The 12,497-nt window shown below is 41.6% G+C and overlaps 1 protein-coding gene and 1 long non-coding RNA gene across 2 annotated transcripts; one reads left to right on the top strand and one right to left on the bottom strand.

Annotated features, from left to right (window-relative positions):
* Nucleotides 1–781: 781 nt before the first annotated feature.
* On the bottom strand, nt 782–12,392 carry DAPL1 (death associated protein like 1). Its single transcript, XM_082199860.1, has 4 exons — nt 12,065–12,392; nt 8,728–8,815; nt 6,132–6,192; nt 782–2,073 (listed from the first exon to the last, which is right to left on the bottom strand). The coding sequence occupies exons 1-4, from the start codon at nt 12,123–12,125 to the stop codon at nt 1,960–1,962; spliced, it is 324 nt and encodes a 107-aa protein (XP_082055986.1). The 5' UTR covers nt 12,126–12,392; the 3' UTR covers nt 782–1,959.
* Nucleotides 2,084–4,092, top strand: LOC309519253. Its single transcript, XR_014213772.1, has 2 exons — nt 2,084–3,546; nt 3,775–4,092. It is a non-coding gene; the product is annotated as an uncharacterized lncRNA (long non-coding RNA).
* Nucleotides 12,393–12,497: the final 105 nt, after the last annotated feature.

The raw sequence follows: 12,497 nt of genomic DNA, 5'->3' as shown, positions 1-12,497 counted from the left end.
GTTCTTATCCAGCAACTGTTAAGTTTAATTCTTTTGTGAGGGACTTTTGCCGAAAGCTTTTCAGAAGCCTAAGTATTTAAAGTCACACCTGCTTACGTTCCCCTAGAAATCCAGAAGATTGGGGAGAAATCCTTGTAGAAATTATTACATCCCCAGCAAGGCTTGTTATTTCATATGGTTGCTAATTCTGTATTTAAAAATAGCTTTCTAAGCTAACTGCACTGTAAATCTCAGGATACTTTATTCCCCCTTTTAAAAAAATACTATTATGTTGGCACTTTCCAAGCCTATGGTATGCAGGCTGCAGGCTAATTTTAGGGGAAAGTCACACTTAGTTGTTTGAAGATCAGTAATTTTATGAATAACTCTTGAAGGATGCCATTCAGCTTTGGTAATTTAAGTTTTAAACCAAATTTACCAGTCATGTACATGGTAGGACACAATACATGACAAACCAGGCCCCTTGTAGTAAGTTGTATAGGGCTCCTGCTTTCCTATAATATACTTCCCTTGTTTAAGAATCACCAGTTGTGTCAGGATCAGGAAAACATAATGGTCCAGACATGCTTATGCAACAGTTTAAACACCAATAAAGGAAAAACCAACTTTTTCTTAAGCCTAAACGTATCTATTTGTTTTGTCACCTCTGTTTCAGCTTTGTTGAAGACAGAAGAGCGCTTTTATCAACTTGCACAGATCAGGTTGGCTGCAGGCTGCTAGTAAATTAAGTAGCATGTAGCACTGAAAGCAGCACAACAAACCAAGTCTAGAAACTAAGGAGTTAAGTAGATAAGTAAATATTCTTTATTGCATGTGAGTATTAAATTTACAGACAAGCGACAGTGATGGATGTGTCACATAGAACCCCAAGATTCACACCAAACTCTTCATGCTGTAGATGTTTCTATAGCTTGGAGGTTCTGCAATGGTTATGTCAATTAATTGTTCCTCACAAGACAGCTCCCATACAAGGCACTATGTAGCTGTTACTGGGAATAAATTCAGCTCCTAAAGTCTGTAAAAAAACAAGTCATTGGCTTTAACAGTATAGGAAACAAGAGTTACCTTGCAAGCACTTAACGTTGAACAGAACAGAATTCTTAATGGTCTCTCTTCTATTTTCTAACACTGCTGAAATACTAGAAAACAAAAAACATAGCGTCATCCCAGATGGATAAGTATTTATCCATCACTGACAGCAAACTGCATTCTAATTGACTAATGCAATAGCAAAGCCCACCCCCCCAAATAAAAATGGAGCATTACATTTTCAACTCAATAAAAGTTTAAACACACACCAGAAGAAAAAAGAAATACAAACTTGACTCAACCCTCCATTAATAAGCCAGTGCTTCTTCACTGCTATCCAACCACAGGTTGTCCTCACAAATCTGGTATTAAGATGCGCTTTCCAAGGCAGGTAGGGTGGTTTTCCAAAACAGGACTGAACCCTAGCATCATTTTTTATGGGTAAAAATGACCCACTTTATCTGGGTGCTCATTAATGTATTGCACCAGCAAAGATCTGCTTCATCAGAAATTCTAGTCAATTGACTTACAGAAGTTAGGAAGACTTAGCAATCCTACTTTTTTCCAATGTGTCCACATTCCCAGAAGTGAAAGGATGAAGAGGCAATAACATGACTACCTTTGTCAATGTTATGGCTAGAGAAAAACTGCTTGTCTGTTCAAAGCAGTAACTGCTGTGATAAGATGGTTTGGGAATGTTAAAACAAGGGTATTGTGGCCAATCAGAAGCTATGCAAAAAAGCAAAGAAAAGTCAAACAAAATTTCAAGACGTGGGTGGGATGAAAAACTGAACATACACAGTTTTTATTGCAAGAGAAATACAAAGTAGATATTGCTGGAGCCATTTGGTCCATTTACTGCTTCTTTAGCTAAGTGCTGTTATGTTAAGAGCAAGTCTGTCAAATATATGAATATTTTACTCTACATCTTTAACATTTCCGAGGCTGTTGAATAATGCACAGTCTTTTGGGCAGTATAATCTTCTCCAGAGTGGGCCGCGGCTTTTGATGTTGTGAGGCTCTTGCTGGGAATTTATGCCTGAGCTGTAAGATTGAAGAAAAGGGAAAAGTTAAGAATATGAACGAAAGAATACCTGACTACAAACCATCAGCATTAAAATTCAACCGGGCAGAAGTGGCTTATTAGTTCTGCACAAACACCCCTGCTTTTGCTTTTTTTTTTACGTCTTACAACATTAATAAAACACAACCATTTCAGCAGAAACCTTGCAATTTAAACATCAAAATGATAAAAGAAATAAAGACCCATTAAAAGAAAACACGGGTGGTGATGGTGGGAAGAATTATGAAGCTAACAGATTGAAAAACAGAATTTTGATACCGAACAAAAAACACACACTAAACAAACAAAGAAACTTCCCACACATGAAGAACATTTAGTTCCTTTAAATAACATATGGTATGGAAGCAGCAGATGATGAGGGGAACAGACATGTGATGGTCTTTGCCTACCCTCCTCCCTCTCTCCTGGTTTTCCCCCTTCAGTGCCTGATACAAAGGCACATAAACACTACCTCCCATCCTAGCCAAGGTCAACAATAGGAAAGGAAGCCTGGGAGATGGCTGCTAGCCCAAGGATGCATTCACACGGCAGTTTATTCTGTTTCCCCACCTGACTTCCTGAAAACTATATAATCCATTAATCTGATTCCAGAAAAAAATCTGTTTGAAGTGACAAAATTTGAGGCGGTATACCAGTATGCAGTTCTTCCCTGCCATTTTCATGGGGGAACAGAAGCACGCATGTGCAGAAAGTGTGGGGGAGTATCATGATGTCCAATGACATTCATTGTTGGGTCACACCATGCCCTCTGCTGTGAATGAAATTCAGTGTGATGCACCATTATATCAGTCAAAAAGCCGCATTTCTATAAGACAATAAGTCAGAGGTGCCAAATTGTGCTACAGATTGGGGGGGGGCCTGCAGCATCACGACACTCGTGTATGACATCACATGCACGGCAATGCGATGGAGCTGGGGCCTCTTTCCATGGCAGGAGGAGCCAGCCACAGAAGCTGTACTATGCTTGGCTCTGCCTCCACCCCCTGATCTCTTGGAACATTGGAGGGACCTGCCCCCCCCCCAAATTATTGGGAGGCAATAATAGCTTGGCCCCCATGAGATGGTGCCCCTGCAGTAAGTACTGCAGTGTGAAAGGAACATTAGAAATTGGGACAGAGCCACTAGCATTATAATCAGGAAAACTAACACAATGTTCACCACATATAAAAGCACCCTTAATGTTTTCTAATTCTTTTACTATGCTCTGGCTACACTGTCAGCTAAGTGGCATCCAACTCTGAAACCAAAAACAAGTGGCATTAGCTCCTGCTATCACACTCCTAAGGAGAGACACTTGTTTGTTGTGTGTGCCTAGCAAAGCCCAGCATAATAACACTGGCAAAGGTTCCCCCCACCTTGATTTGGACTTGTGACCAGTCAAGGTTCAGCTTCCTTAAAAGCCATTTATTTTCTGGCTAAGCACAAGTGTTAGGGTAAACAAACAATAATAATAATAGCAAGGAAGAAGATACCCGACAACTCATTTCATAGAGTCCTCCAAGATCAAATGATTCAACTTTTTATGGGAAATAATCACATTTCCCTAGGAAAGTCAGTGCTATTTTTCTAGAAAAAGGTGCCGGAATTTACCATGTATGCCTCCCTTGTTCTCTTATAATGGCAATGGTGCCTACTTGCGAGGTGCTGGAACTGAGTTCCAGCAAGTTCCGGCTGAAAATACAAAAGCCCTGAGCAAAGCTATTGCTCTCTGAGCACTTAGAAAAGTGTGATATGACCAGAAGTGATTTCTAAGTGAAGGTGACTAGATCCTGTGCAAATAATATGTAGCAACTGTGCAGCATTTGTTGAACTGCAAGACTGTTGTCTAGAAATGTTCTAGTCATTTCAAGTCTGGTGAGCGGAGTAAGACAGTAGAGCAAGCTGTGCCACTTCAAACTGCAGGTGGGAAAACAACGATTTTAAAAGTCACCTGGAAGGAAGGAAGGAAGGAAGGAAGGAAGGAAGGAAGGAAGAAAAGACTACACAGCAGACAGAGAGATGCACTACAAACTCTCTTCCTTCTTCTGAAAGGATGCTTTAAAACCAGCACACCCTTCCTGAAACATATGCAAATGATAGATTTATGTGGTACACTGATCACTAGAGCATGTGCCATTGACCAACCCCATAGCAAAAAGACTTACTGCCAAAATGCCAACCTTCAAGCTGTTCTGAACTTTCTCATTTGTAAAAAAAGTCAAAAAGAAATTGTCAAAAAGACACAAGGAACTTAGCTAGATGAAAAATGTATTTGCTGTTTGAAGCACAACAAACAAACAAAACCCCAAACCCAATTTATGTATGCTACTACTGCAGCCTGTGTTTTGTTAGTCCCAAAATGGAAAACGAGCGAGATCCCAACTGAAGAAGGACAACTTAAGTTGACAAAATAAGCTCAACTCGCAGACTTAACATATAGAATAAGAGAACAAGAACATATATTTAAAGAAGATTGGAAAATGTTTATTGAAGATATATGGGAGATAATTGTGTGCAGCTGAAAACGCTGGCAGCATAAAGATAAATTCAACAGTGTAAACAAGTTTTGATGGATGCAATAATGGAATACTGAATTGTATAGTTTTTGTAAAATATACAGGGATTTATAATATGTAAAATGAACCATGGAAAGAGAAGGAGGGAAGTCACTGATATCTAAAATATTTAAAGGGACCCCTGACCATTAGGTCCAGTCATGACCGACTCTGGGGTTGTGGTACTCATCTTGCTTTATTGGCCGAGGGAGCCAGCGTACAGCTTCCAGGTCATGTGGCCAGCATGACTAAGCCGCTTCTGGCGAACCACAGCAGCACACGGAAACGCAATGTACTAAGGCTTCAAATGGCCACACACACGAAAAAGATTAGTTGTTTGTTCATATTTAGCAAGCAAACATCATGCAGTGGGTCCAAGTGCAGAACACAGTTTGAGTGGTGCCATAATTATTACCAGTCCTGTCTTCTCAGCAAGTTCTTTCCATCTGATGAGACCACATTTTGCTGTGTTTCAGACAAAGGAAGCCATGGGTAGAAGGGGCAATCCTTGATTCTCCCCCTCCCCCCACTTAGCACCCATTCAGGATCTAAAAAGCAGCTTTGTGATGTTTTAAAACCCAACGTATTTACTGTGGCATAAGCTTTAATGGGGCTAGAGTAGACTTCATCAGATACATGAAGAGTTATCCTCAGCTGGAAGTGTGTGTGCAAGTGCATAAACTCAAAGAAATGGTGAACAATTAGGCCCGAAATACAATTGGCCCAGTTTGCACATGATGATACATCAAACCATATCTAAGTGTGAAGAAGCATACAGGTACTCACAAAAATAGTCATGGCCACTCTGCTCCTCCTTTAGCCCTGCTGCTAACACACTCCCCAAAGCCTATCCATAGCCTGGAATAGTGCTGTGTTCAAACCCAGACTCTTAGTTTGTCTTCCCTGGACAAACCCTGAAGCCAAGGCTGGATACAATGCTAAGTCAAACCATGGCTTAGCTCTGGGAAGTTCAGCAGCAAGACTGAGGAAAGAAAAGCGTTGCTGAAATTTTTGCCACATACTTGCCTGTTCACATTCACCCATGGTTTGGCTTAGCAATACCATGGTTTGGTTACAAGCGCACAAGTACAGTGTCCATTCACAGTAGCAGTAATTCACGAGTACAAATTCCTGGCTAGTGCGTATTTGCAAATAATCACTGTACCTACCATGTATATGTTTAAGCTTTACAAAGAATTGTAAGAGAGTATACCTTCCCTTTCATGGCCATTTGGTCCCACTGCTTCCTCTATACCCATGTATTTTATATATCTGCCAATTACGGACAACACTTCATGCATCTGGTGAAGTGGGCTCAAGTTCACAAAAAATCTGTCATGTTTTAAAGGGTCTCAAGGCTCATGGTTGATTTTGCGACAACAGATGAAGACTGCTACCTTTTTTTGAAGGTTTCTTTTTTTAAAATAATCATTGAGGTATAATTAATAATGAGAAATCTTGAAGGCAACTTTGTGTGTACTTACTTTATCCAGTGCATCTGAAAGCAGAATACTCATGCTTTGCATTTTTATGACATTGAGAGAGCTGTGGAGTAAGGAAAAGAAAGTTAGCCAGGGCTTTAATCTTCCCAGAACCCTTCATGCTGTTTGTTAAATTCTCCCCCATCCATTGCTAACCCGCAGAGCACTTTGCTCTGCTTATATTAATTTAGCGACAACTTAGATGTTGCATTAGGCATGTGTCTGGTCCTTGTGGGCTTGTATCCTGTTTACTAAATAGCAGCTGCAGTGCCCACAATTCAGAATGAGACTGATGGTAAGGGAAATAATTTAAATCCCTTCTTCCTGGTCTCAATCCAGACCCCCACCCCGCAACAGCTACTACATTGCAAACAAAAACCAAGCACACAAGAGCTAACCTGTCGCTAAATTTGACCCTCAATCAAGTCATTGCTAATCTTGCATAGATCACAGTGTATTGACTTTGGATCAAATAGTGCCAGAAGGGCATAGAGAGAAGATAGGTAACATATTCAGCGCTCCTTTGGATACAATCAAGGTCTAAATCAGAGGACTGATCAAGCTCTGAGATGAGTTAAGTCAAGATACAAATACAGTTTTTCACCACAGGCAGGACGCAACCAAATCTATACTTCTACTGCAAGTGTGTAAGAACCAAAAATCACATTTGCATTGTTCTTACTTCCAAGTATTCTACATAATTTATATGTAATATTAACCGGTTCTTACTTATGTAGAGATGGAACAGACAAGTACAAGGTGCAGCTGATCTCTCGTACATGTGATTGTATTAGGGCTGAATGATTTCTAGGATGCTATTTATTTAAAGCATTTTTATCCTGCTTTTCACCCCACAGCAAGATACAAATGCCAGTGATGAGACAGTTCTGCCCTTAGGCCTTCAATTTAAAAGACACAACACAAAAGGAAAAGTAACTGAGAGTGAGGAAGGGAAAAAAGAAAACACAGGCACTGTCTCATAGTTAGGGAATTATTCTATGGACAAGCTGGAAATCAAAGGTTGCAAGAGGAGGAAGGAGTCTGAAGTTGCTGGTCTTTCTGCAAAGTTAATGGGAGAGGCTCTGCAGAACCATCTCTCTCTCTCTCTCTTTCCAACAGTCCAATGGAATGGCTGGGGTTGTTGTCCCAGGATAACAAATGGTATAAACAGGCTCCTTTTGTGCTGTGAAGCCAGAAGATTAAGCTACAATTGAACCCCTGACAGATTTCAGCAAGCACATCTTAAAATAGTCGTCCCCCACCCCCATTTAATAGCCACTTCCTAATGGCAGCAGGTTGTTTTATAGGCTTTATGTGCAGAGGAAGTGAACGTTATCAGCTCAGTTCCAGGAATAGTGTTTGCAAGGTGAAAGGAAGACCACAATGGGGCTTTTTTGTGCATGTGTGGTTTTACTATAAATAATAAACTTTTGCCCCAGACGAAAGTAAAAAGACAATTTTCCACACAATTGCATTACTGGCAACTTCTCAAGGCTGCCAAAGAATTTTACAAGCACCTATTTCCAACTTTCTATGCACCTCATTTTAGATAAAAACAAAACTGTATGAATTTTGCCTCATGTATCATATAAGCCTTCACTAAGCTATCCCACCTTTGTCACAAAAGTCTGCAGGGCTTGTTATTTATTGTGCTATTATTTGAAAGAGGAAAATGCAGAACAAACCAAGAGACTATTTTGTATTGGTTCTGGAATTTTAGGCAACAGGCTTCATCCTGATGCTAAGGCTGCAATCCAAACTCCTTATTTACTGTGCAGAAGGGAGAGGAGATTGGATGTGGCCAAAGTCTCCCTCCACTCAGCTTAAAACAGCTCTGACAACCTGTGCCTGTGGAATGATGCCAGTGTCACTCCTCTGGCACAGAGCTTCCTGTCCGTCAAAATGGCATGTGTGCACAAGTTTACCAGTTGGATTCCCACTGGTATGAGCCTAGAAGATGCCCCCAAACGGGATGCTTGGGGAGCATGGAGGGTCTGAACTGGCCTGAGATCCATTAGATTCTAAGCTGCTCCCACCGTCATCACTTAATAGTATCAGACCTCATTGCTATTGCAGCTCCAAACTATTGTAACACAGAGCAGGGTTCTTGCTATCCCCTTCTGCCCCAGTCACCATGAAGAGCAGGACTTCAGATCTTCAGATACAGACACACAATTCTGCCATGCTTCACTGCTGCCTGGCCAGGGTTAAGATTGTCCTACTCTGATGTAAGCCTCTAATGGCTGGGGAGCCACAAAGTCCTCCCAAGAATAAAAGGTGAACATGATTTACACTGTTAATTTTTCGGGGGGGGGGGGACTTCCTGTGCATGATTTTTCAGCATTGAATATATTTTATTTTAATTTTTATCAGGTTTTCTTTGCTTTACCTTCATTGCTTGCTGCAACAGTATTGTTGCCAGTAACACTATTTATAATTCAAGTTGATATATCTCTGATATTTTTGTGATATAGCTGTATATTCATTCATTTTTTTAAAATAAATAAATAACTGGACATCCTCTTTCCCCCAAACCTGAACTTATTCACTACCTAGTCATTCTAACTAACACCATGAAAAGTCAGTACTGCACACATACCTAGTCTTCTCTCTCGTTGGGATTTTGGTACTTTTTTCAACAGGTGCATTCTCCAGCTTCTTGGCAACTCTCATACCTCCAGCTTTGACTGTAGAGGAAAGCAGTGATAACATGTGTGACTGGCAGATAACCCCCAAGCAATTGGTCTGTTTCACATTATGCAAGACATACGTTGCCAAATACATATTTAGAATGGCGGGCAAGATACAGTATGGGTCAATACCATAGTCACTGCTGTCCCACACATTTGTATTGCGGCTCCCATACATCTTAAGAATGGGCATGTTGCACTTATTTAGAAAACTTAACAGTCCTTGCCATCAAGTATGGAAAAGTTAAATCTATCCTTGAAAGGGTTTGGCTAACATTGCAAAATATGGAGAGAGAAGATTTATCTTTTAGTGTTTTTGCCTTCAGTCTCAAAGTTTCTTTGCAACCATAGGTTAGATAAATCATATAAAAAATAGTAGTAACCGGGGGGGTTCTAACAAAACCTTTTGTAGTCTAGATTTGGCCTCCAAGTAGCCATGATCTGAGCATACCCCACGACAAATAATGTTTGCATTTATCTATCACCAATAGTTCAGAATAAAGAGGTACTTCTTGTGCTGGTATGATGCGTTTGACTGTCTGCATTCTCCCAAGTAATAATTATGCTCTGTTAACGTGCCTGTCAATTATAAAACCAATTAGCAGTAATTAAAGCTGAAGATGACCTGGCAACAATAATTTCAATGTTGAGCAACGTCAAACAAACTCATCTTTAAAAGAACTTAAAGATATTTCAGATATAATTGTTGAAATAAATTACTGTTTTCCCATGTCATACAAGGCATTACATCTAAAAATTGCCAGATTAAGCAGAGACTTAAATTTAACTTTGGTTAAATGCACTCCCATGAAGGCATATTTGTAACCTTGTAGCTCTGCTGCCTAGACTTGTGTTTTTTGGGAACCAAATAAAGTCCTTTTCATTTGCCTTTTTTTAAAAGGTGTCTTATCTGCACTTTTCAGTTTTAGTTTTAAATGGAACCTATTTCATTACATATTTTATTTGTGTGAGTCACCTCAAACATTTCTGTGGAGAGGCAAGGTATAAATTTATTAAGTAAATAGTACCTGGGCTGCTTCAGAAGAAAGAGTGGGAAATAGACTGAATTAACAATAAACAAAGAAACAAAATAGTCCTGGATATGAGCTTCAGGCACAAGAGTGGTTAAAAGAGGTGAAATGCAGTTTTTATTAGACATTCAGATATGGAAGACTTGGATTGATCAGAAAAAAACGCTGCAATTTTTACAAGCTTTGATCGATTCCTGGTGCAGCTAGGAAACTAATGCTTATTTTCATCATCATAACAACCCTGCAAGATAGGTCAGGATGAAATTTATCTACTGGCTCAATCTTCATTCTTTGAGCGGGGGTTTTATTTTATTAAAATATTTTATATTAAAGATTTTCTTCGGTTACAAAAGTACTTTATGTGCAATTGTCTCTTTTTGAGATTGCCTTGCACCTAATCCAGTCTTCTTCACCACCACAATCTCACGCTCTTGTTTTCAATCACAGCCCTATTATTATTATTATTAATTTATTATTTATTGAACTGATATACTGCCCTATACCCTGAGGTGTCAGGGTGGTTCACAGAATAAAATCAAAATATAAAACCACAAACCGCATAATCAAAATAAACAACAACCCACTAACCCCCCCAACCCCCCACATTCTAAAAGCGCATAGGATGTCAATCAAATCAACCAAAGGTTTGGTTAAAAAGGAACATTTTTGCCTGTCGCCTAAAGGTGTATAATGAAGGCACCAGGTGAACTTCCCTGGGGAGAGCATTCCACAGACGGGGAACTGCTGGAGAGAAGGCCTGTTCTTGTGTTGCCACCCTCCAGACCTCTTGAGGAGGCACATGAAGAAGGGCCTCAGAAGATGATCTCAGGGTCCTGGTATATTCATATGGAAAGAGGTGGTCCTTCAGGTATTGAAGACCTGAGCCATTTAACGCTTTATAGGTCAAAACCAGCACTTTGAACTGGGCCTGGAAACTAACTGGTAGCCAGTGCAGTCAAGCCAAGATTGGTGTAATATGCTCAAACTGTCTTGCTCCAGGGAGCAACCTGGCTCACCACTAATTGGTGGGAACCAAGAAAAGTAAAAACACTTAAGACTTTTGAACTGCTTAGTGCTTTGATTCTTAGCTAGAGGAAACACTGGTTTTTACACACAGGGCAAAGTGATGACTGGGCAGCCTCGCTTTCATATTTTTATCTAGGACGTTTTTGTTAACCACCTTGATTTTCAAACACCTCATCAACAAGTCGCAATACCATTACAGTGGTACCTCAGGTTAAGTACTGAGAGCTGCCAGAACCCACTTGAGAGGTGCTGGAACTGAGTTCCGGTAAGTTCCCCCTGAAAAGCCCTGGGAATAACTACAGTACAAGTTTGTTAACTACAAACAGGCCAATAACTCTGAAGCCTGAAGGTTTCTACGTGTGTTAAGAGAAGACGTCTGAAGTTTGAAGCAACTCTTTTGAGGGGTAAACAAACTCTGTTACAACCGAGCTTCCCAATGGGAGCAGCTCTAGAAATGCAGAACTGCCTTTACTGAGAGAACACCACGCGTGCACGGTCCTGTTCAGGCTTGCTAGTTTAAGCGCTCTTTAAACGACACTCAGTGGGAGAGCCGCCTCTTTTTTCCGCAGAGATCGCGCTCTGGAGGCCGAGCTTTCCATGAAACTCGCCTCCGCCTAGGCGCATTGCGCGCCGCCTCCCACTCAGCGCAGAGGGGGAGGGGACCTGCCGTAGTTTCTAACGACCCACTTAGGCTCGTGCGCAGTTCGGCCCTCGTACGCATCTGGGGAGGCGGGGAAGAAAGCTTTTACCACAGGCTGACATAACAGCTGCACTTCCAGGACAGCGCGAGAGGCACACGCCCACCAAGGTGGGCGGAGAGAAGGAGCATTATTGCGCCACTGTTTACAACCTCGAGGCTCTCATCTTTTCTTCTCCGACATTCATTTTTTTTTTTTGGGGGGGGGGGATAAATTCGGTGTTAGGCGACACACAAAAGATTAGGAGCCAGTAACACCCTGCCTCATTCCTAGCTATTGGTTCAAGAAAACTACGGTTGTTGTTGAGGGAACAAACATCTCCAAAGAGGGCGAGATTTTGTGCTGAAGCGCACTAGTCTTAGCCCTGCTTACCTATCCCTGCGAATGCATTCCCTAGCCCCCTCCTGAGTAAGCGTGGTTGCTATACGGCTCTCCAGCCACAGACAGGTCCTCGCCAGCTCGCAGCTAAGCTTCCCGCCCTGCCTGCTTACCTGCAGGGGAGCGCCCCACTTTCAACGGGGAGTCCGGCGCGGGCATTTCAGGCTTGGTCATGATGGCTAAGCAAAACGCGCACTACGAAGCAAGCGGGCGATGCTACGGACTACGCTCTGCTCCCTCCGTCTACGGCTCCTCCTTTATGGGGAGGAGGCAGTGCGAATAAGAGGGGCGTTGCTGCCAGCGGTGGAAAGGGGCGGGAAAGGGGAGAGAGAGCTAGAAAAACTTTTGCCAGCTTCTAGCCTAGCGGCTGGAAGAAAAAAAAACCAAGAGAAAAAGGGGCTGGGGTTGCTGTGAGTTTGGCCTCGAAGGGCTCTAAGTCCACAGGCAGTTGGTAGCGCGCAAGCTCTGAGAGACATAAAGGCGCGTGTGCGTCATGCATCTCCCCTCACAAAGGAAAAAGAGAGAAGCACAAACGTATCAAGGCAG

Source organism: Podarcis vaucheri, assembly GCF_965113315.1.
Source record: "Podarcis vaucheri genome assembly, chromosome: 1".
NCBI lineage: Eukaryota > Metazoa > Chordata > Lepidosauria > Squamata > Lacertidae > Podarcis > Podarcis vaucheri.
The sequence above is the reverse complement of the archived record's forward strand: the minus strand, read 5'-3'. Positions and strand labels throughout refer to the sequence as shown.